General features: G+C 46.2%; 2 protein-coding genes across 3 annotated transcripts; one reads left to right on the top strand and one right to left on the bottom strand.

Moving 5' to 3' along the window:
• Positions 1-6,001: 6,001 nt before the first annotated feature.
• Positions 6,002-20,110, bottom strand: LOC122623025 (zinc finger SWIM domain-containing protein 8 homolog). 2 transcript variants are annotated; one of them, XM_043801912.1, is made up of 8 exons: positions 18,318-20,110; positions 12,404-12,643; positions 12,179-12,342; positions 11,734-12,044; positions 6,918-11,666; positions 6,501-6,839; positions 6,285-6,434; positions 6,002-6,203 (listed from the first exon to the last, which is right to left on the bottom strand). In XM_043801912.1, the coding sequence occupies exons 1-8, from the start codon at positions 18,595-18,597 to the stop codon at positions 6,137-6,139; spliced, it is 6,300 nt and encodes a 2,099-aa protein (XP_043657847.1). In that variant the 5' UTR covers positions 18,598-20,110; the 3' UTR covers positions 6,002-6,136. The 2 variants fall into 2 exon arrangements, with proteins under 2 accessions (XP_043657847.1, XP_043657846.1); XM_043801911.1 differs by having other exon boundaries at positions 12,404-12,646.
• Positions 20,111-20,254: 144 nt separating this feature from the next.
• LOC122623447 lies at positions 20,255-22,123 on the top strand. Its single transcript, XM_043802608.1, has one exon. The coding sequence runs from the start codon at positions 20,366-20,368 to the stop codon at positions 21,824-21,826; it is 1,461 nt and encodes a 486-aa protein (XP_043658543.1). The 5' UTR covers positions 20,255-20,365; the 3' UTR covers positions 21,827-22,123.
• Positions 22,124-23,047: the final 924 nt, after the last annotated feature.

The following is a 23,047-nucleotide window of genomic DNA, read 5'->3' on the forward strand; positions in this document are numbered from 1 at the left end:
GCTGAATAATCCGTTGAATATCGATAAGATAGTTGCGACTATCGGGGAATAGTCTCGAACAGAGTTGTCACCTAAGCCAAAGAGAATTAAAATTATGAAATGAAAAAAACGAACAGTTCTTATGTCTTTTTTTTCTTCTGTTTTTCTTTTTTATTTGAGTGTTTTTTTTTTTGTATTTTTTTCCGTTTCGTTTTCATTGTTTTAAAATGTGTTCATTTTATGATCGCCTTTGCGGTGTATATTTTTTTATTTTCCTCGTTCATTTATTTGTATTATTTTGGTTTTCTTTAAATATAGTAGATATATTGCATATTAAATTAGTTAATAATAATGCGCTGCTCTAGCTCTTCTCCTCTCTCTCTCTCTCCCTCACTAACTCTGTGTGCTGCTGCTTCTTGCTCTTCGGACCGTTTGAAAACGAACAAAATTCGAAAGAGACTGGTTCAAATTCTTTACATGGTTAAAAATCATTCATATACACTATATTTCGGTTCGTATATAATTTAGTTCATTAATGGTCATTTTGGTTTATTTTATTGTTGTATGTTTGAATATATAAAATAAGCTTTTTAATTTCCATTCTTGTTATTCGTTCTGCTCATCAAATCGTTATTTAATCATTTATGTATAATTAGTTATTTCCGTATTATATTCTTGTTTAAAATTTGTTGCTATTTTTTAGAGAAGATTTCGGCATTTATTTAGTTTTTATTTTTTCTGTCTGTATTAGCTTGATTTTGGCAGAGTTCTTGTTTTCTGTGTTCTTGTGTTTCGTCTGTTTGTAAAAAGTTTTTTAAATATACTTAAGAGAAACGTATTTTTTTTTGTTTAAAGCACTTTTGCATTGCTGTGTGGGTGTGTCTCTCTTTGTGTGTGGCAATAATTAAAGCTTTGCATTGTAGTGGTGTTGCTTTCATGGGGGGGGGCGTGGCTGGGGGCTGTGGCCGAATTGTGGAGACAGTTTGCAATTTAAAAAACAAAACACAAAAAAGCCCGCCAGAAAAGTGTGTTGCTTGATATTTACAGCGATTGTTAAATAAAACATGTATGCTTTTGTAAAATTAAATATTCAATTAAACATTTGTCGCTCTCCACTCTGTTTTTTGTTTTGTTTTTATATTCAAACTTTCAACTCGCCGCTGCATCTCAGTGTATAAATATTTTCTGTTGCTTAATTTAATATTCTATTTTCCGCTCTCTGTATTTATTTTGATGTATTTTTTTTTCGTTAAAAAGAACACTTTTGTAGCGTTTCTACGATTGGTTTTTTTTGTTTTATTTTTATTTCCGATGTCGAATAAAACGCTAAAATACGCAATGTAAATAAGTATTGTATATATATATATTTATATATGTATGTATATATTTTTTTGTATATAATAGTTTTTTTTTTGCATGTTTCTGTAGGCGTATATATAAATAACGTCGCTTCATGTATGTATATATTTTATGTTAAACTTTGCGCGTTTTCCATTTGTTTGTTTAAACTTTTTTAGCAAGCAATTTATATATTTATATGTTTAATATTTTATTTTTACAGTGCAAAAATGTACAAAGAGTCATGAGTAGAGAAGAAAAGTCAATGGGGGATTCCCCAGAATGGGAGATAGTCCAAACCCTCCAGTTCTTCACAAGGAACACCCCATTTAAACTGCACTTTTCCTCGGTTTTCCGGTTTCCCGGTTTCCCGCTTCCCTCTCACAACTGGAAAATCATATCTGCTATTCGTTTCACAAATGATAGAATTTCATAAAGCCTAAGTTCGATTGCTACAAAAAAATGGCCTATATTTATCGTGTATATGGTATATAATCTATATATTTTCGAGTGTTCTACTTGTAACTGTCTTCATAAGTTTTTAAAGTATGAGGTAATGTTTTATTTCCGACTTAAGATTAAATATTAATTTATGTCCGCTTCAATTTTAATATGTATCTGTAAATATATATATGGGAGTTGTCTATATATGTATGTTATGTATGTGATGCAGATCCGAGCGGGAAGCTGATTCGCAAGCTACATAGCTGATACATAGCCGCACTCCATCCACATCCCGATCAGCTCCGGGTGATCCAGTGTATGGCTATATACACGCCAGGGTGCAGAAATAATTGTCTGAATGCCTTGTGGGAGGGGAATCGTGGAATCCTACGACCAAATTGGTGGAAACTGAATCTTGAAATGAATACCTCTGCATATACGTGTTACTATCATTTACATTGGTATTACTTCTTAATATTGTTCTAAAATAAACCTAGTGTCAGTGGCAGTTAAATGATATGGGACAGATCTTAAGAATCTACTCAAAGTCGAGGTTTTCGATTTTTAACCATTAAAAAAGGGAATTAGTTGCAAGAAGGTTTTTAATTTTGAGATCTAAGTGGGAATTTTTTTCAAATTTAAAACTTTTCTACTTGAGATGACTGAAATAATGTCTGGGGGTTTTAACTTTCCCCAATAGGTGTAGGTGGTGATTTATGGATCTGTGTTTTTTGGGTTCGTGGAGTTTAAAAATTTAGTTTGGAAATTGGTTCACTACGCTTGTGTAAAATATGCGCTATATGTGATCTAAAGGCTAATCGGCTACGTTAACGTTATGTTCGCATTTATTATTATTATTTTAGATCGAATGTTGTTGGTTTGTTCGTTTTACTTTTTCAGTTATTGTTATTGAGTGGCTCAAGTCAATGGGTTAATGGTCTTCATCTGTCTGTTAGTTGCGTTGCTATAGTTATATTTTCCACAATTTGTTCTTTGATCGGTTTGCTAATTGGGATTATTGATATTTTACAAATATTAATCGTGAACAAAGCGAGAAATCGTCTGCCTAATCGTCTTTTCTAATTGGGTTTTTTCTTCTTTTCCTTTCACGGAAAAAGTTCAACTATAATGTAATTTAAAAACATGTTGTTAATTTTAATGTACAGATTGCGTTCGTTTTACATTATATAAATAGATTAAGTTCCTTTCGGTATTTTCTTTGCTATTTTCTTTGTATAAAACACTGCCTACTAAAAGTTTACAAATTACGCGATTGCTTACAGAACTCGAATCCGAATTCGAGTTCGAATCCAAATCGAAATCGAAATCGCTATGGACTCGATGTAATTTCATTTATATACGCATTATAATCGGATTCTGGTTGCTCTACTCGTAATTATACAAAAACACAAAGGAGTTACAATACTTATATAAGACGTCGTCCGTATTTACAACCTGTAAGCGGGGGGACTGAGGCCTACCGGCGGCTTCGATGCCAATCCACGGATCCGAAATCCGAGATCCGAAATCCCGAGGAGGTCAGGCCGCCTGCACTCGAGGAATCGTCAGGTGCTCGCGATCGTGTATAACTAGTTATTTATAATATTTAATTTATGTAACATTACTGAATCCTCAAGAAAGTGGCAGTTTTCTTTTATAGTTTTTGCTTGGGATGTACATCGGTTGCGTTGGAATGGAATGAATGGGATAGGGTTGCAAAACCGCAAAAGCATCAATTAAACTATTAAATAATAATAAGAACTTAAAACAAAAGATTAAGTTTAAAAATGATGTGATCTGGAAAAGAAACCAAGAAAAATAAAACCAACATAGATTATTTTGTGTGTTTTTGTTTTTTGTTTCGTTTTTTTTTTTCGCTTTTCACTGCGTTTTGAAATAAATCCAAAAAACCATATTTATTCAAAACAGCACTGTTTGTATATAATAAAAAAAATTGTTTGTTCATCTTTTTTTTCGTTTGCTTTTTGTATCTTTTGTGTATTAATGGTTTAATAATAAGAATGTTTTATATGCATGGATATAAAAACCATTAAAAAAAATAATTAAAAAGGGTTTTAAAATATAAACAAAATTTGTAAGCAAAAAATATATATTTTTTTCATTTGTTTTTGTAGTTTTTTGTTTTTTTTTTGTTTGTTTATTTTAAATGTAAAAATAGAAACTCCTCTTCTGATGATTCAGCTAAACTCGTTTGATTAACCAACAAAAACCATTTTCTTTCTTTCAATAGTTGTATATCATAAAAAGTGTGTGTGTGTGTGTGTGCATGTGTGAGCATAATGATTTGCGTTATCTAGAAATCTGTTCGATCTGCTGTCTTTGCTCGATCGTTATCATCGGATAAGATGGACACACATCGATCGAAGCAATCCTGGCAGTTTGTTTCCAATATTCGCTATCTATAGTTTAGCTTTATAGACCTAGATATACATCCATCAGATTCAGCTGTTTGTGGGCATGGCGCTGTTTCGAAATCGTCTCGATATCGCACTTTTCCGGCACTTTCGAAACGATTAGCAATGCTTTCCATTTTCACTGTACTTTTTAAGCAACTGATAAGTTGAGGATACTTTAGTTGAGATCGTTGGTTAGCTAGTTAAACATTCGAAACATACTGCTCAGCGGAGAATTTCTAGTGCGTCGATGGGGTTCGTGTGCATTGGATGTTGTTGGTCAAATAAATTTGAAAATCCTAAAAAATTGCTTAACCACAGGTATTAAATATGTATAAGGTATATAAACCGTTTCTTTTCTCATACTTAAGTCTACAAAATATATATATAGAAGAAGATTGGTATTTTTACGTTTTGCGAAGCTGGTGTTAGTGAAAATTATTTAAAGTTAGGTTTAGGGATCGTAAGCATACATGTATAAGTCCGAGTTTTTTTTTATAGCTGTAGGTGTAGAAAACTATTTGATAGATCGTCTATAAATACGTTAGTTTAACTGAACACATTTCTGAAAAATCAAACAGAGCTTTTCCATCTTGAATGGTTGTGGGTGTTGTTGTTGTTGCTGGGCGTGGGTGTGTGCGTGTGTGTGGGCATCGGTATTTGTTGTTGTTGTTGGCAGATATCTCAGTCTAAAAGTGCGCACACGCACACACGCGCACACACCACGCCAGAAAAGTGGCTCCATCGTGTATCTAAGTATAGCTTGATTAAATATGAAAAAAAAATGCCTAACGAAAACTGAAGATACAAATAAAAACTATGTTTAACATGAACTAAGTGCGGTGGTTCTCGGGAGGGGAATGGCTGTGGATGTGGATGCGGATTAGAGGAGCAGCAACAGCAGCAGCGGCACACCCAGGACCAACAGCAGCACCAGCAACACCAGCAGCCACAGCCAGAGCCAAGTGTCGATGGTTCCCTGGGCAGCCTCATCTCGGACAGGCACAGCTGCCGCTGGCTGCTGCAGTTGCACCTCTTCCTCCTCTTCTTCATCCGACGCCGTCGTGGCCGCTGTCGTATTGTTCTTGCGGCCGCCAAAGCGACGACGCTGCAGCAGGAGCAGCAGGCGCACCAGCCGCTGGTAGCCCGTGCCCGTGGGCAGTGCCAGCGACACGTTGTTAAAGTTGCTGATGGTAGTGGCTTAGCGGCTGCAGTTGGTACTGATGGGGGTGTGGCTGCGGATGCGCGTGAGGATGCGGATGGGGCTGCGGTTGCTGGTGGGGATGGGGATGCCCGTGCTGCGGTGGGTGCGCGTGACCTCGGGCATGGCCATGCATGTGCAACTGCCGCGTGCTGGGATAGTAGTTCGGCATCAGCGAGTGATATGCGATCGCTGCGGCCGATCGGCCGTTGTTGTTGCTGACCGCGGGCAGCGCTGGTGGTGCTCCCAGTAGTGGTGGTCTTCGCTCCGGTCGCTCGTAGCTAGCCACACTGCTTGGTGCTGCTGAAGTTGCTGCAACTGCAGCTGATGCTGATGCTGATGACGACGATGCTGCTGCTGTATTGCCAGCCGGTATTGCAGGCACTGGGATAGCTGCTGCTGTACCTGCTCCAGCTGCTGTTGCTGCTGCTGCTGCTACTCCCGCAGAGCTGCTGGCCGGTGTTTCCAGCAAATGATGATGCCTGTGGTGGTGGTGGTGATGATGATGGTTGTGTCCGTTCACAGTGTCGCTGATGCCGATGTTGATGTTGCCACTGTTGCTGTTGTTGTTGGTGGCGCCGCTGCTGCTGCTATTGCTGTTGCCGACGTTGTTTTGATTACCAGCGTTGTCGTTGCCGCTGCTGCTCGCAGCCACCGTTGTTGTCTTGCACTCAGCTGTGGCCGATGTCCCCGCTGCCGCCGTCGTCGCCAATGTTGCTGTAGCCACTGCCGTCATTAGATTGCAGGAGTCAAGTCTTTGTCATTTGGAGTTGCTCTGTAGGGCCGCATTGATCTGGGTCCACAGCTCTTTCTTGCACGATTTCGAACTGCAAATGGATGAAAGCACCCAAATTAGTAAGCATAATCACACGCATAAGCATAAGTCCACATCTCTCAGAATATCTTACCGCTTGATAGACTGCAGCCAGTCCTTGAATTGCGCGCTCCCCTCCGGTGTAATCTGGAAAGCGGCGCGTGCCGCCACCACAATGCTGGCAAACTCCTCATAGTCGCCCTGGGTCAGATGGTACAGCTTCTGGTGGATGCATTGGATGTACCTGCCACAACGTAAATAGTTCACATTAGCTCAAGATGATTCGTACAACAGCCGCCTAAGTACTCACATCTGCTGGCACTTCTGGACGAGAGGCGTGAGCGCAGAACGCAGGTGCTGCATCACCATCTGGTGGTTGTTCCTGCCCAGGTAGTGGGCGGACTCAATGGCCACGTCGTGCAGCACGAACGGACTCACGATCGAGTTGACCGCACAGATGCAGAACTGGTGCAGATACTGGGTGCCCAGTTTCTTGCTGATTCGCAGCAACCATTTCACATCCTCGCCGTACGGCGGATTCCGGGCATACTTCGCCTGCGGCCGATCGTCGTGGACGCGTCGCGCCAATGTCTCCATGGCCAGCATGCCTACGTTATAGGCAGCCAGCAGATATCGCAACTGGGTGGGTCTACGGAAAGGAAGAAGCAATTAATTAATGACGTCTTTAAGCTGACCACAAATGAGGCTTATGGTTGGGATAACTCACGTAAACTGATGCGGTTGTCGTTGTCGCACGGGTGGCTGCGAGGGCGGAGGTTGTTGCTGCTGCTGCGGTTGCGGCGGCGCCTGTTGCATGAAGGGGTAAACGGGATGTTGGTGCTGATGCTGGCGCATTGGCATCACGCCCACTCCAACGCCGACGCCCACGCCGGGTGGTCCGTTCGGAGGTGGTGGTGGGGGAGGACCATAGTAGCCCTGGGGCGGACCCATCGGCGGACCCGGAGGACCCGCTTGCATTGCCTGATAGGCCTGCGGCGGCAGCGCCTGGAATGCTCCAGGCGGTGGTTGCTGCTGGAAGCCAGAGGGCGGTTGGCCCGGATGACCTTGCTGCCCGGGGTGACCTGGTGGCGCCTGACCTCCCATCTGAACCGGCTGCTGTTGCTGTTGCACCACCTGCTGCTGCTGCTGCACCTGCTGTTGCACAACCTGCTGCTGTTGCTGCGGATTGGGCGGCTGCTGCGGCGGCGGCTGCTGGTAGCCACCGTATGCTTGCGGTGGCGGCGGCGGTCCTGCCGAAATGAACATCTGCATCTGACCAGGCGGATAGCTTAGGTTGTGATGGTGCGCATACAAGCCCTGGCAGAAGCTGTACGGTGGATACGGCGCCAGTCCGAGGGGAGCCAGGGAGGCGACGCCCACGGGTTGGAATTGCGCCTGTGGATTCTGCACAGAACCAACTACTGGTGGCGGCACTGCTACGGGGAGTCCGGGTCCGGGTCCCACGCCGCCTGGCACCACGGGATTGGGCATGCCAAGCTGTTGCTGCTGCTGCACCACCTGCTGCTGTTGCTGCACCACCTGCTGTTGCTGCTGAACGGCCTGTTGCTGCTGCACTGCCTGTTGCTGCTGCTGGAGCTCGTGCTGTTGCTGGGACTCGATCAGGGCGCTCAGACTCACGGCCGAGTGGTCCATGGTGTCGTCGTGCGGCTCAAATTCGCTGTTGTTCGGCGTGTTCCGCATGTACAACTCGTACCAGTAGCGGGCCACCTGGAACAGCACCTCCGGATAGACGCCGCCGCCCTTGGCAGCTGTCTCCACCGTGAGACAGGCGCGCTCCAACATCAGATCGCTTTGCTCCTTGCACTGCAGGATCGCACGCTGGATCTCGTTGGGATTGAGGGCAGCTGCGTGGGGCAGAACGGACAGAGCAAGCTCCGCAGCCGGATAGACCATGTTACTGTCCCATCCACGCGACGCGCGATCGGCCATGCCAGCCGCCTCGGGAGGCGTGAGGTGCGCCTCCCAAGTGTCGATCAGAAAACTTATCGCCGGCGCACCAATCTCCATGGCTTGTCCCAGGATCCAGGAGACGTGCGACGAGTACGTCCTCGATAGCCAATTGGGACTCACACAATTGTGCAGACCGAGGGCATATAGCCCCAATTGGAAAGCGCACATGTGGAGCGCACGGTGCGGTCCATGGTGATTCTGGCTGGTGCTCGCCTGGGTGAACAACGATGTGGAACTATTGCCGCCGGCCTTGGTAAGCACGTTCTTGGCCAGCTCGAACATGAAGTGGGCACTGGCTTCCGATGGCTGGTTAGGTATCGAGGGATATGCTCTTTTACCCTTGTAGCGGCTTTCCTTACTGCGGCTACTGGTGGAGCCTCCACCACCACCGCCGCCGCCTCCGTTGCCACCGCCGCCATTACCACCACCACCGCTACCACTGGGATTACCATTGGGATTCTGGCTCCCGCTGGCCGTCGTGCTGCTGGAACTGGGTGTTCCTGTGGTTCCCGCTGCATTCGGTGTGGGCACCATGCCCTGCACGCCACCCGATTGACTGCCACTGCTGGCCATGCTTAGGGCGCACATGCTCAGTTCCAGTTCGGCACTCGTGGAGCTGTGAGGTCGACTGTTTCCACCCACACTGCCGTAATCCGCCGGCAGAAGCTCACACAAATTGGCTACCGGATTGCAGTTGGAGGAGGCGCATCCAGAGCCGCCTCCATAATCGTGCTCCTCCCTGCGCGTTGGCTGATTACTTCGCGTCCTCACTGGCGGATTACTCGAGTAGTAAGCGGGCAGGAGTGGGGCATTCAGAAGCGTGTGTATGTCCCTGTCCAGCAGCTTATCCATGATCTTGGCTATCTTGCGGGGCTCATCCTTGTAATGGGAAAGCAATGTGAGGGCAAGATCACCGCGCTGCCGGCGGGTTCCTTCGCACAACAACGGATGCTCTGCTTCCGAGACATTGGCTTTCAGTCCCAAGGCAGCGACTGCAGCATCGAATCCAAGACTCTCATCGCTGTTGTGCTTGTAAAGCAGCAAACGTGCGCCTGGATTGACCATCGATTTGCCTGCCGCACTTGATACACCGCTAGAGGATGCCACTCCAGGGACAACTGTGGATCCGCCTACAGGACTAAGGGTAACCAGGGCATCGAAAATAAACGTGGCCAGGTTAATCGGCAACAGGGCCTCTCCTCGCGTCTTAAAGGTGCCGCTGCGCAGTTGCTCAGCTCGCTCTCGGATAACTTGTAGCTCCGCGGATCCCAGCGGCAGGCGCTTCAGTAGAGCCAGTATGTCCGCCTCCTGGTTGGCCAGCTTGACCTCCAGGGGCTTGGTGCTGGCTGGCGGTCGCGGCATCTCCAAGGCGAACAGGCATATCCGAAATCCGATGTGGTAGTGTTCAGAGTTCTCCGACAGCACTGTGCAGAGAAAAGCACACTTGGACAGCGTAGCAGAGGCCACAACTGTCAGCTGATGCGAGATGGGATTCACGTTTTGCTTCTTGCCCTTCCTCTTGGGTGCGGGTGGCAGTTCCAGCAGAAGGTTAGGCGGATTGGCCAGCATTTGCTCCGCCAGACGAACGGCCAGGATGCAAGCCTCACCTCCGTGACCGTGGGCATGCAGACCCTCGGCTCTGGCCAGCAGTATGTCCCAGGCGTCCTCTGTGGGCCGCACATTGGAGAATACATGCGGCTTGTCGCTGGAAGCAGCCACTGCAGCTGCCAGAGCTCGTGCAGCTTGCGCGGATGAGGTGCAAGGCTGGTCTGCCGAAGCACCCACACCCAGCACTCCCAAGCCTCCAGCGGCGTTGCTTGCGAGATGAGATGAAGTAGAAATCGCGGGCGCAGTGGAGCTGGCGGCCAAGGCAGCTCGGGCAGCGGCCGACGTACTTGGCACCGGCGTCAGATCTCCGCCAGCTGTTGATCCCGCTCCTCCCACTACTGCGTCGCCAGCACCTGATCCGCTTCCGGCGGAGGCCATAGCCACTCGACCTGCAGATCCACCCACGGCCCCTTGGTTGAACTCGTCACTGCTGCTGCTAAAGGATTCATCCTTGCTGAGGCGACGAGGTGTTTGCTGCACAGCGCCACCAACCCCAACAGTCGCCTCCTGTCCAGCCATCAGCATGGAGGAAGTGGAACTATTGGAGCTCCCCGAAGCTGTAGAAGCAGATGAAGATGAGGAGGAGGCCGACGAAGTGTCCGATGTGGAAAGAGCTTGTTCAACACCCACTGCCACACCCACTCCGACGACTGGTGGCTCATCCTTGCTCTGCTGCGACACTGCATCGAAACTACTCTGCGAATCCGACTCTGTGAGTGCCGATTTCTGGCCAGGCACAACCGCCTGTCCAGGTGGACAGTAGTTGTGACTGCTGCTGGTGTCGCCGCCGAAATCTTCATTCTCGCAGAATCCCTCGCTGCTGGCACTCGAACGATTGCCATCCGTTGCTACCACCACCTTGCCATTTGCCGCAGAGGCACCGACTCCCGCCGAGCCACTGGGCAGCTGCTGCTGCACGGCATTCACTTCGGAGGCCGCTGACCCTCCAACCGAGTTGTTTACTCCTCCGCTTATCTGACCCAAACCACCTGCACCAGCTCCTCCCACAGCAACGGAACCCAGTCCCGTGGAAAATCTGCCAGATCCTCCGGCCGCCAACGCTGCTCCTCCCTCCATATCGGTCGGATTTGTATAGAATCGCGACTCACGAAAAGGCCGGTCCAGCCTCTGCTTGAAGGCTCCAGCGTGCATGCCATGATCGCTGGAGGCACTGAAGTAATTGTAGTGCTTGTTGTTCGACATCAGCGCTTGGGTGGCATTCAGCTGGCCGGGATTGTTGGACTCGCCCTTGAGGTCCGTGTGCTTGAAGCAAGTGAACGGCGAGTAGTAGATGGGATTAGTGTCGTGGGTGTGCGTCACTCCCGGAATGGGGTAGCCCTCCCAGTCCAAGTAGCACGCCTCGATTGCCGGCTTAAAGCCGATGAACAGTTCCGTCTCGGATCTCGAGTTCTGTTGGTGCTTGTTGGTGTACGACGACGGCATCATTCGGCTCTTGACCACCCGGTCAAGAATCTTTAGATGCCAAGCCGTGAACTGCGCGTGCAGCATATCCCGCTCATCCGGCGCCAGGCCGGGATTGAGCGCTGCCAATCGCCACAGTGCCACGATTTCGTCGCACAGCGAACTGCAAGCATGCTGCAGAGCCGTGGAGTTGGAGTGTGTGTTGGAGTGCTTACCGCCCGAGTGTCCGTGGGAGCCCATCATCAGCGCCAGCTTGGTCTGGAACCACCAGATGAGTATCTGATCGCAGTACAAGCACTCCTCCGTGATGATCTCCAGCAGACGCACTGCGTTTCGATCGCAGCGCCTGTACATCTCGCGTACGATCGATAGCAGATTCCACATGCCCTCCGGCTCACGTCCTCGCAGCGGTCGGAGTAGCGAGCTCCACTCGGCCGCCGCTGGGGGAGCCGAGTTCGTCAGATAGTTCACATCGCTGTGGACATAAGCAAGGCGACAAATTACAAAGGAGTTTGGCTAGACAGTAGTACAAGAATGCTCACCTAAACACAATCGGGGCGGGCAAACAGAACTTGATGAGGATCCGTTTAATGTTGTTATGCAGCGTCTTCTCGTCCAGATACCAGCTGGTCTGGTCGTTGATCGAGGCCCCAGCCGTGGGATCGGGTGCACCGCACACAGTGTTGATCGCCGTTGGCTGGGCGCTGAGCAACTCATCCAGGAGCCGCTGGGCCGTCGGCAGGATCTGCTGAGGCAGCTCGCTGATCAGATACTGGGCGAACTTTTGCAGCTGGTCGCGCTGGAGGCGAGTTAATGACTCTGATACCGGAGCTCGCAGACAGACCTCCTGGGGCTGCAAGACGAAAGGATTTAAGTTACTTGAACGTACATATATATTATGCCCTTTGAACATGATTCCAATTTGAATGATACCGCTAGGGAGAGTAAACAAAAAGCATTCAATACATCTGCTCCCGCCATACTTACGCAATGGATGCGATGCAGACAAACGGCGACTACGTGGGAGCACCAGTAGGCGGACGACGTGCAGGTGCAGTTGCAAGAGGAGATGCGTCGGCGGTCAAAGGTGACGGCCACATTGAAGTATGCACGCGGCGTCTGATTGACCACGCTGGCCGATAGGTGAAAGCCTGCAAATGGATGGGTTTAGTTTGCATCTAGCATTAATCCCATGGAGCTGGACAAACTTACCTATTTGCAGCGGATCCTTGACAGCACGCAACCGAAACAACGAGTCGCCGCGATTGAACTCGTCCGCCGAGCTATTGGCCAGGCAGGAATAGAGCCGGATGTCCTCCTCGTTGTCCGGAAAGCTCCAGAACGCAATGCGCAGCTGCAGCTGCTCCGGCACCGGCGGATACACGTGCTCCACCAGCTCGAACGGTATGTAGGAGGCCACACAGCGGGCTGCCAGTTCGGCCAATGTGGATACTTCTGGAAGAAGGCGAACGGAATATAGAAGGCACCTGATACTGTGTGAGGGGCATATACTAAGTGCAGTGGCACTATTAAACTTTGACTGCTCAGTATATTTTCTTTGCTACACTTAAGTTCACTGTTTGAAGGATATTCGATTAGATAAATGTCGAAACTGTAGCATAGCATTAAGTCCAAGGAACACCAACCAGTTCAACAAAGGGAAACCATGACAATATATATACATTGAAGAATCTGTCAAATGACTAATGCCATATTTCTACCACCATAATTAAACACAAACAAAGCGCGGAAAAGCCACATGCATGCACACAGACACAACTTCCACATGTCGGGCATTTTATTAATTAAAGAACTTTTTCTGAAGCCAACGGCCAATGACCAGCGAAAGGGAGGTCAAACACGAGGTTTTCGCAGGGGTAGAAACGAGCACACAGCACCAACAGGTCAACAAAATGTAAATTAGATTGTCTGGCAAAATAAGCGTAATCATATTAAGTTTATGCCGCATCAATATTTTGGGGTAATTCGATTAGTGCAGAGTGCAAAATAATTTACGGATTGAGTTTCTTATAATTTCTGGTTATTTCGGTTCCAACAAAAACTATAATCCAATCATTTCTTTCCTATATCATATCAAATTGATGCCACATCCTAACTCGTTTAATGCAAAGTGAAAAGAATTGCTTTGTGGAGCTTTATGGCTCTTACTTCCCATTCTACATATTAAAGTCCCTGAAACATATGACTTCTGAGTATTATTTGTACTTTGCTGCTATTGCCCCTGGTACTTTGTTTACATATAGTTTTATATAATAATCTGTACTACAACTGCTATCCACTATCCATAAAATGTTAGATTTCCGAAGGGTTATCGCCTTTATGGACATTTAGGATTCAAACAGAAGATAATCCTCCGGTCGGAAACGTAATCCCTCTTGCAATGCGACTGTAAATAAACCATAGGTTTTCTGCGACGTGGTTGTCGTGGGAAAACATGGCAATCTTGGCCACGCAATTTTCCCCTGCGTAAACCAATGTCATTATCTTTGCAGCGCAATTGAGTTGTAGATAAACAGAAATCCACTGAATTGGCATGCAAATAAACAAATGGCAATGGAAGAGGGGACTTGCATTTTAAAGGTCTCGTTCCCAATGCCTTTAAAACGCAGAACGCAGAACACAAAAGACAAACAAACAAACAAACAAAAACAAAAAAACAATGACCCCAAAGCACAACAAAGAATAGCGAGCTTTGTTATTGTATTTTGTATCCATACGTACATACATACATACATACATACATATATATGTATATATGTATGGTGTGGTGTTGCTGATGATGCAGCCACCAAGAAAACAAAAAACAGGGTTCAAGTTCACCCACGCAAATCAAATATTCGAACAGGAGGAGAAGCAGATCTCACCGATTTCACTTTCAGTTATGTGACTTATTAGTAGGGTATCAAAGAATCATATCTATATTCAAAAACTATCCCAGTTTGGGCAAAAAACATAATATAATCATAATCAAAGTTATTTCAGTGATTAATCAACGAATGGCTGATATTAAGATTAATTCAAACTAGTTTTAACAATTAGACTTACTCAACCATAAAATATATATAATATTTATATGTATTATTTCTGGAAACATATGGTAAGTGGGCTCCATAAAAAAGAGCCAAATTGGCAGCACTGAGCGAAAGAGCTCATTGTTTTGTTTGTTTGTTTGTTTTCTTTTGCTCGTTCGTCGGCTCGTTGGCCCGCTCCCATTATTCGTGCTCCCCCCGCACCCCCCGCTATGTCGACGCTTAATTTTCAGACACTTTGGCACCATTTTATTCAAAGTCATTTTCCGCAAGCGCTAACTTATTGCTCATGCCTGTCTTTTATGCATACACACAGAGCTACAGCGCAGGCTAAGAAAATAGCAGCGACTGTTGGAATTTTTTGCAAACTGAGAAACGCTAAAGCTTTAAGACCCAATTATCAGCATATGATAGTATTTAAAATTGAAAGCATATCAACTTCATTTTTATTTTCCTTTTCTTTAAGTTGCAACAGTATGCAGACATATTACACTAACCGTCACTCTGAGTTACATTCGGTTTTAATTAATTTAATTCCATTTGACTGACGAGGAGAGAAAATGAGTCAAAAAGCAACAGCTTAATGCATTTGTAGGATGAAGAATTCAGTTAAAAAGGACTTCGTGGAAACCGAACGGCTGCATGAGTCAGATTGATTTGATTGGAGAAGGCTTAATAACTGATTCACGTACATACTCGTACATATATACATATATATATATATATATATTCAGTTTTTCCCATTGAACTTCTTCTCTTTATGGCAGATTCAAGGCTGTTGCTGCCCCTTCAAACTGGTTTGCTCCTTGCTTCAACAGGGCTTGCTCTTGCGTTCGCCTTCGCAGTTTTTATTTGCACTTTAATTTGTTTTCCATTTCCATGCGTCGCACTAACAAAACGTGCAACACTAAAAAGGGAGTATTTGCCACACAAAGACTCATGCTCTAGTTATTTGTGCCCCTCAAAGTTGAGCAAATGGTGCCGAAGTGGCCGCCTACAGCGAATGCATTCGTCACACTACCAACGACCTACCTATTAACCACTTCGATCGAAGTTGTTCCCTAAAACCTCTATATATATGTACATCATACCTATCAAAAGGATTTATTTCGTAAAGTAATACCCACACTAAATAAGTTATCGAAATGAATATGTTTTCTCAACTCAATACCATTTAACACATGGTCACGATAATTTACAAGTCTTTTGAAGACTCTAAGTGATAAAATTGAGATACACTGCAAGAATGAAATGCAGTTTATTTGTTTAATTATACATTATGTTATATCCCTATGCCCTTGTAAAAGTGTTGCAAATATGCTGAAAATTACAATTTTGCCATGCTCCCACATATTTTGTGTTACCAACGACAAATTCAGGTTGTTCGGCACAAAAAGCTCGCACGAAAAACAAATAACAAAAAAAAGGGGTCAGGTCAAAGTGCCAGCAAGCATTTCTGCACATGTGTGTGCTGCATATGTTGGTGCAATTGTTTTGGCTGCGGAAGTGCATGAAACCGATATGCACGGCGAAAAGTGAAAAATACAGCTGGTCGCTGGTATCTGTATCTGTAAAGTCACCGCCATCGGTATCGGTGTATCTGTATCTGTTTCTGGTTCAGTTTCAGTTCGAAATTGACACCGAGCGAGCCTCGACCCACTAATTAGATGATGACATGTGGCAACGCCGGCCACTCAAGGCACGCACACACACACAGCCCGCACACCTCTCACGGACACGGACACAGCACTGCAGCGTGACCATTCCACGGTTTCGGTTTATTCGGGGTCATTGCATCGCATCGCATCGCATGGACGTTCTGCGTTACACGTTCCACGTTTATGCGGGACGCACTTGGCGAACGCCCTTCATCTGCGATGTTCCTGTCATCCCCTGGATACCAGATCTCGATACGAGAGTTTTGGAATAAATGACATAGGTCATCAGAACCACCAAAGCCTATACATAGCTTCATACAAGTTTATATTTTAAAAATGGTGTTCTATTTTCCCTTAGCGAAATAGTAATATCCTATATCCAAGTATGCAATGTTCTCAATGGAATGTTGTCTTAAATCAATTTCAATTTCAATTTGAAAACACGCTTTGCCATTTGCCATTTAATTGAATCAGGCAGGGAAGCAATCAGTACCTTAATTAAATATATATCGATCAGGGTCACCATACTCTATTTTCCACCAAATACCCGTGGCTTATGTGCATTTCGGTATAAAATACATTTTCATTTGCCTTTTGAAGACAACCGACAACAGTATTTGATAAGGCCAACTAAACTTATATTCAGCCAAACACAAATCGGGTTATGAGATGTTTAATATTCGGAATTCATTTCGATTTGAAATATACTGTTTAACAATATCTAATGTCATCCGATTAGTAAGTAATTTGGATGCCAGTTAAACATGAACAGGTCGGGGTCAGCAAACCCCCTTACGAGCACACAATAATTTGGCTCAAATTATTTCAATTATGGCATGTTAAATGCTTGAATGCACAGAATTCTTATGACGTACATATGTACATACATACATAAGCCTTCAATCGCATCACAAGCCGTTGACAATTCTGGATCGAATCAATGGGCTTCTTCCGTTCCAACTATCTGAAGAACTACCATATCTGGGGAGCCATAGCAAACGCGGCGGAGGAGGAGCTGCAAGGTGCGAAGGGAATAATGGATTCTCGTCGTCCGTGTCGACGTCGTCTTTATTTTTATTACATCCCCTTGGGCAGGTTGTGGTGGTATCCTTGAAAAGGTTCTTTGACACAACAAAGCGAGGCTCTCGACGCCTCAGCATCGACATCGACGTCGAAGTCGAAGTCGGCGTCAGCGTGTTCAGCTGGCAGCAGCGACATCGTTTTGAGGCAATATAGTTTTTTGATGCGGTTATTATGTCTTTCGAGCATGAAAATGCAGCTGGCTTTGCCTCTCTGCCTCCAGCCGCAGGGCTAGCTCTTTGGCTATTTTCCCGCCAAAAGCAAGTAGCTTGAACTATTTGAGCTGGACTTTTAAGTGGAACACTCCTAACCATCAAGTTATACATGCCAACAGCATAAATAGCTATTTGACCAGCTTTTCTCTTTGAAGTAATACCAGAAAGAAGAAATTATTAAATTGTTCTGGTATTTGCTAGTACAAATTTAACATTATCAAAATATTTGTAAGTAACCTGGCAACCCTGGCTATCAAAGAATCCACAGAGAAGACAACTGGATGGTTAGAGGTTACTCTTGGTTTTGCCGCTCTGCTTAGTCCTTTGACCCTTCCAAATATAGTCCTTGTCCTTTTCCCCCCCACAGGAACATTGCTCAGTCGAACAAAGGGAACTAAGCAAACGAATGCAGTGGATGGGCAAATGACGAAGACGAATGGAGGAACGGAGAGAAAACAGCGTCGAGGACGAACTGCGCAGTCGCAGCCAGATATCCAGATATTACATGATGATAGTGCTGCGACGGCGCACAGGATACCGAAAACGTGTATGGAACGTCTCTTGGCAGACCCAAATACAACAAAAAAAAAAAAAAAAAACAATGCCCCAGCCACATGCACAAGCGTAATGAGCCACAGAGAAAAGACAAAGGGACGCAACAAAAAGGTAAAAAGGAATCTCGCATAAACGAATGGAAATAAAAAAAAAACGTTGGCAGCCAAAGTCGTGATTTTGACTTCAGCGATAAGCGGAGGACTTCGAGGAAATGCGGGGAAACGGAGAAGACAATTACAGACAGAGGGCAACAACAATTACAGCCTGCTCGTTGTTGTGCCTAAGCCAATTTTACAGAATTTACCAAAAGCGAAAAGGTCATGCGTATAATTATAGGCAGCTCAGTGTGGCCAGATGTGCTTTGCAAATAGCTAAATGTGACCGAGTTAGTATAAGCATAGAGCTGAAGAAATCACTCTACAGCGCTTAAAAAATGATTGCAAGTAATAACCTACAATACTAGATAGACAGTTAAAATTCGTATCTGTATTTTCCACAGTATTTTAGAGTCCCTAGGAATGAGTTCACTGCCACAAATCGCGACCTAGCAACATGAAGATGTACTCACCAAAATGTCTGCCGCAGGTGGATGTGTTGGCCATGGCCGTTCCACTGCCGCCCGGTGTGCAGGAACCGGAGGCACCTGCTCCTCCGAACGCTGGTGCTCCTGAGCCGCCGGCGACAGCCATGCCGCCCATGCCGCTCAAGCCGCCATTGCCTGCGCCGCTGCCCGCAGCGGGCTTCTTCCAGCCGCGCCAGTTGTTGCACAGCGATTCCGGTTCGGAGCTCCAGCTGCAGAGGGAGTCCTCCTCGAAGCGGATGGAGTCGTCGAAGCTGAAGCGGTCCATTTCCTCCGGATTCCATTCGTTGGCCGCCGCTCCTGCAGCGTCTCTGCCCGCGGCTCCGGCTCCTGCGCCTCCGCCTGCTGCTCCTTCGGCGCCAGCGCCGACTGCAGCCGCTCCTCCGCCTCCTCCATTGTTGTTGTTGTTACCGCCGCCTCCTCCTCCTCTGTTGTTGTTGCCGCCGTTGCGATTCGCCAGCGTGAGGCTGAGATTGTGTGTGTTTACAGTTGCTCCTTCTACTGCTGAAGCTGCTTCTTGTTCTTCTTCAGCTGCTCCCCCGTTTGTTTGTTTTCCTCCTCTTCCTCTTCCACTCTCTCTCGCTCACACTGTTATTTTCCTCTCTTTTTGGATGGATGTATAATGGATCTCTGCCAAACGCTCAATTTAAAATCGTGTAAAAGGCGAATTTCTTTTGAGCGTTCCTCTCTCCCTCTTTTCTCTCTCTCTCTCTTACTGTGCTCCTCTCCTTCACTTCTCCCCTTTCTCACTCTACCACTCCGCTTGACTCGCTTGCTTTTAATTAACTTATTAACTGTAGATTTATGCTTAGGGCTTTAGGTTTTACTTTTAGCTTTAACTTAAGGTTTAGATTTAGATTTGGGGAGTTTAAAAACTATTTTTGTTTATATGTACAAAATACGTTTAGTGCGCCGCGGTCTCTGTCGCTGCCTCTGCCCGCGTCGACTGCGACTGCGACTGCTATTGTTTGTTGTCGTTGTTGTTGCATGTGAACTTTTTCGTATCCCCCAACGAATGAGAGAGCGAGATGGGGCTATGCTATGCGACTGCCGAAATGAGAGGGCCAATTTGTAGTTGTAGTTCTTGTTGTTGATGTTCTTGCTGCTGCTGTTGTTATTATTGTTGATTTAGTTGATGTTGTTGCAGGGGACCCCCAGTCGTTGTTATTGTTGTTAGCGCTCCTCTTTTATCCGCTCTGCGCTTTGCACTCCGCTTTGCCGTTAATTATTTTTTCACTCCTTCGCTTTGTGGCTCATCTTCGCTTTATCCTGCGCGCACCGCACTCACTCTTTCTCACTCGCTCTCACTCACTCACACAGCAGTAGCAGCAGCAACAACAACGGTGCACACAACATCAATATATTGGATATATATCAACACTTTTTCGCCTGCGTGCTCGTCAGTGTGTGTGTGTGCATGCGTGCGCTTGTCGATTTTCACTGCCTTCTTTTCTTTGTGTGTGTATATGCGCTGCGCGTTGTGTTTGTCTGCGTCTGTGCGTGTGTTAGGTTAACGTGTGTGTGTGAGTGAACGAACGAAATGCGTTTAGCGAACGTTTTTTAAAAAAATCCTTAATTTTTTAGTGGATTTTGGCGATTACCGACACTTGAAACGGCACTGCACACGCGTCCTCAAAAACAACGGCACCTGAATTCGCTGGTCGAGTTACGATTTGTTTGATGCTACGCACGGTTTTCGGACACTTTTACACGGGGCTTTGTTTTTACCCATCGCATCGTCGACTCTTTTGCTCCTAAACGTTGTTGGTGTTAGTGGTCAGCGATAGTGCTCACACTCGATATCGGTTTTCGATCATTTTCAGCTGAATATTCGATTCGGTCAATAGTATCGGTTTTCCGTGTGCGATTTTTTATAACCATAATGACGGTCACACTGCATTTCGTGGTATCGCTTCTCGACAATCGATAACTTCTGACAAGTAACGCTCTTAATATCGAAAAACGATAGGTCCCGATAGGCCCATTTTGTTCCTGGTTATCCCAATCTTCTCGAGCTTTCCCAGGACCTGGTCAAGATGCCCATCACCGGGCTGTGCATCGAGCTGCGCCCCAACCTACGCAGCGGCGTGGCCTTCCTGCAATTCGACCAACAGGTTTCGCACAGCCACGAGACGCGCGTCATCATCCGGGACTACAATGTTTACATCAGCGAGAAACCCGAGAATCGAGCGATCGACTCGGATTCCAGCTCCGAAAGCGACAGCGAGGACTCCGACGAGCTGCTGCTCATCCGGCATGATCAGTACGGTATGGACATTGGCTGCCTGTCCACGTTCTTTGTCAGTGGCAGCAACATCAGTTTCCGCTTCAACTACAACCAGATTGATCTGACCAGCGTTGATGGAAGCGCTGTCGAGGTGCCGCTGGCGCCACTGCTCCTCACATGCCAGGAGAACGAGGCCATCACTATCAACTGTCGCGATTGCCGTGCGGAATTGGTGGCGGCCCAAAGCTATCGCAGGCTGAGGGAGTTCCCCAGCTTTTTGGTGGATCCCAGTGAGTTCTTTTGCCACAATCATGGACCAGCGGGCAAGACCCAACCAATTAGCTTGGTGCCCGCCGAAACGGATCTCTTCTATGGCCTCAACTATGTGGTCATAAACTTTAACGAAGCGAATTCGCGCATGCTCAATCGCGATGATCACTTGTACTGCAAGCGCTGCATGCGTTTTTTGGGGCTGACCATGTTCGATGGCGCCGCCGCTCGCATCTGGGCAGATGCAGTGCGTTGGCTTCCCGCAGGAGCGGCGGCCACTGCCCCCGACCGCCACTTCTTCCAGAGCTCCGCGCTGACGCAACTGGTCAAGCGTCTGCTGTACTCGCTGTGGCCTCAACCGTTGCCTCAGCTGTGTTTGACCACCAGTCGTGCGGTGCTGGTCACCTCGCTGCCCAACCGGAAGCAACAATACATGTTTTTGCACGTGGTGGAGTCACAGCTGCGTGTGCTGCGTCCCATTCGCCCGGACTCAAACCGACTGCGCTGCTTTCGCGCGTGCAAGCTGTATTACGGCGTTTTTGGAGCCAATCCACCGCTGCTAGAGAAGTGGCAGGCGCAGCAGACGCTGCCCCAGATGGATGTATCGCCGAACATGTTTCTGGAGCTTCAGCAGCGGCTCGAGACGAACGGCCACTTGATTCCGGACGCCTGGCGCGTGAACTGTGCGGAGGAGCAGCTGCAGCTGTCATACTTCTTCTATGAGAACGAGGAGCAACCTGACGGCGGGATCGTCACCTCGGATGAGTTTTCAGAACAAAAGAGTCAGCTGAATGGCAAGCAGCACAAGGAGGAAGATCCGTACGAGACGGATGCAGGACATGCCAGCGAGAGCGATGACGAGTACTCGGATACGGACACAGCTTCGGAGGATGCAGCGGTCCACTCGCTCGGCAAGCGGACACTTCTCAAACGCAGCCCCACGCCGCCTCGCGTCAAAATGGCCACCTCCTCCCCGTTCGCCTCGCCGGAGGACAAGTAATTCCGCCAACCTAATTCAAAATTCAAGCATAGCTTGTAAGTTAGAAACGCTGTACAAAGGCGATAGAATCAATCCTAGCCGACTTGGCCCAGTAACTTGTCGAGAAACACTGATTTTGGTATGATTTCTTTAAGTTCCCCCTTGATAATCAATTCCATCCAAAATACTCAGCTATGTCTTTGATTGAAGTCTTCATGTCCTTTGCTTGTATATAGTTTGTTGTATATAGGCTTAGAAAGAATTAACAGCGCGCGGAATTAATAACGCCAAAGAATACGTTTTGTTTTGTGGAGAAAAACTTGATTTGATTTTATTGCTTGACTCGATCGTTTCATATATATTATATATAGTTTAACAAACGTTTTGCAACAAGTATTAGCTGGATAAACGACTTCTAAGTGGTGGACAATGCTTCCTTATATGTATGTACTAGCTCAAAGGCAGTGCGTTCCGTGACTGTAAGCCCATTACGACGTATAATAGTCTTGGCCTTACAGCTGCGAAACGCACTGCACATGTTATGAAAAAAAAACTGATTTCTTCCTTTTGTTTAAACTTTTACGTTCCCTTTTAATTCACATAAGTTAACAAGAAATGTAATAGAGATTAGTGTAATAGTTTCAAAGTAGAATTGAAATATTGAAAATATTCAATTTTAATATATTTCCAAAGAACTAAAGAAAAAAGTTTTCCAAAATGTGACTTACCAAAAAAAATGTATAAAAACGAAAAAAAAAAAAAAGTTATTGTTTACTAAAAACATATTTTATGTATATATGTATATGTATATGCTTCAATTGGTTTGCAGGAACAAGATTAAAACAAAAAGTGTATGTACTATGATTTAGCCACGCAAATTTATCAACATAACCATTATTGTCCAACATTTGTAATTCTGTTCTTAACTACACATGTCAACAAATAGCCGCGAAAAAGTTCTATATTTTTGAAAACTCTGATGTAAACTATATAAAACACCTATTTATATGTATATATAAAGTCAACGGGATGAATGTAAGGAGGAGGAGCAGTGCGCGCCGGGACTGAAAGACGGTACTGCAGACAGTCGTCATGACACGCACTGTCTGCACACACTCGATAAATGTGATTGAAGACGCTTTGGGTAATCTCAACTTGTGTTTAGTTTAGTGTTTAAGCGAAACTCATGTGTTCATCCAAACAAAGAAGAGGACAGAAGGCTGCCCAGAAATCAGGCGACGG

Source organism: Drosophila teissieri, chromosome X (assembly GCF_016746235.2).
Source record: "Drosophila teissieri strain GT53w chromosome X, Prin_Dtei_1.1, whole genome shotgun sequence".
Classification (NCBI taxonomy): Eukaryota; Metazoa; Arthropoda; class Insecta; order Diptera; family Drosophilidae; genus Drosophila; species Drosophila teissieri.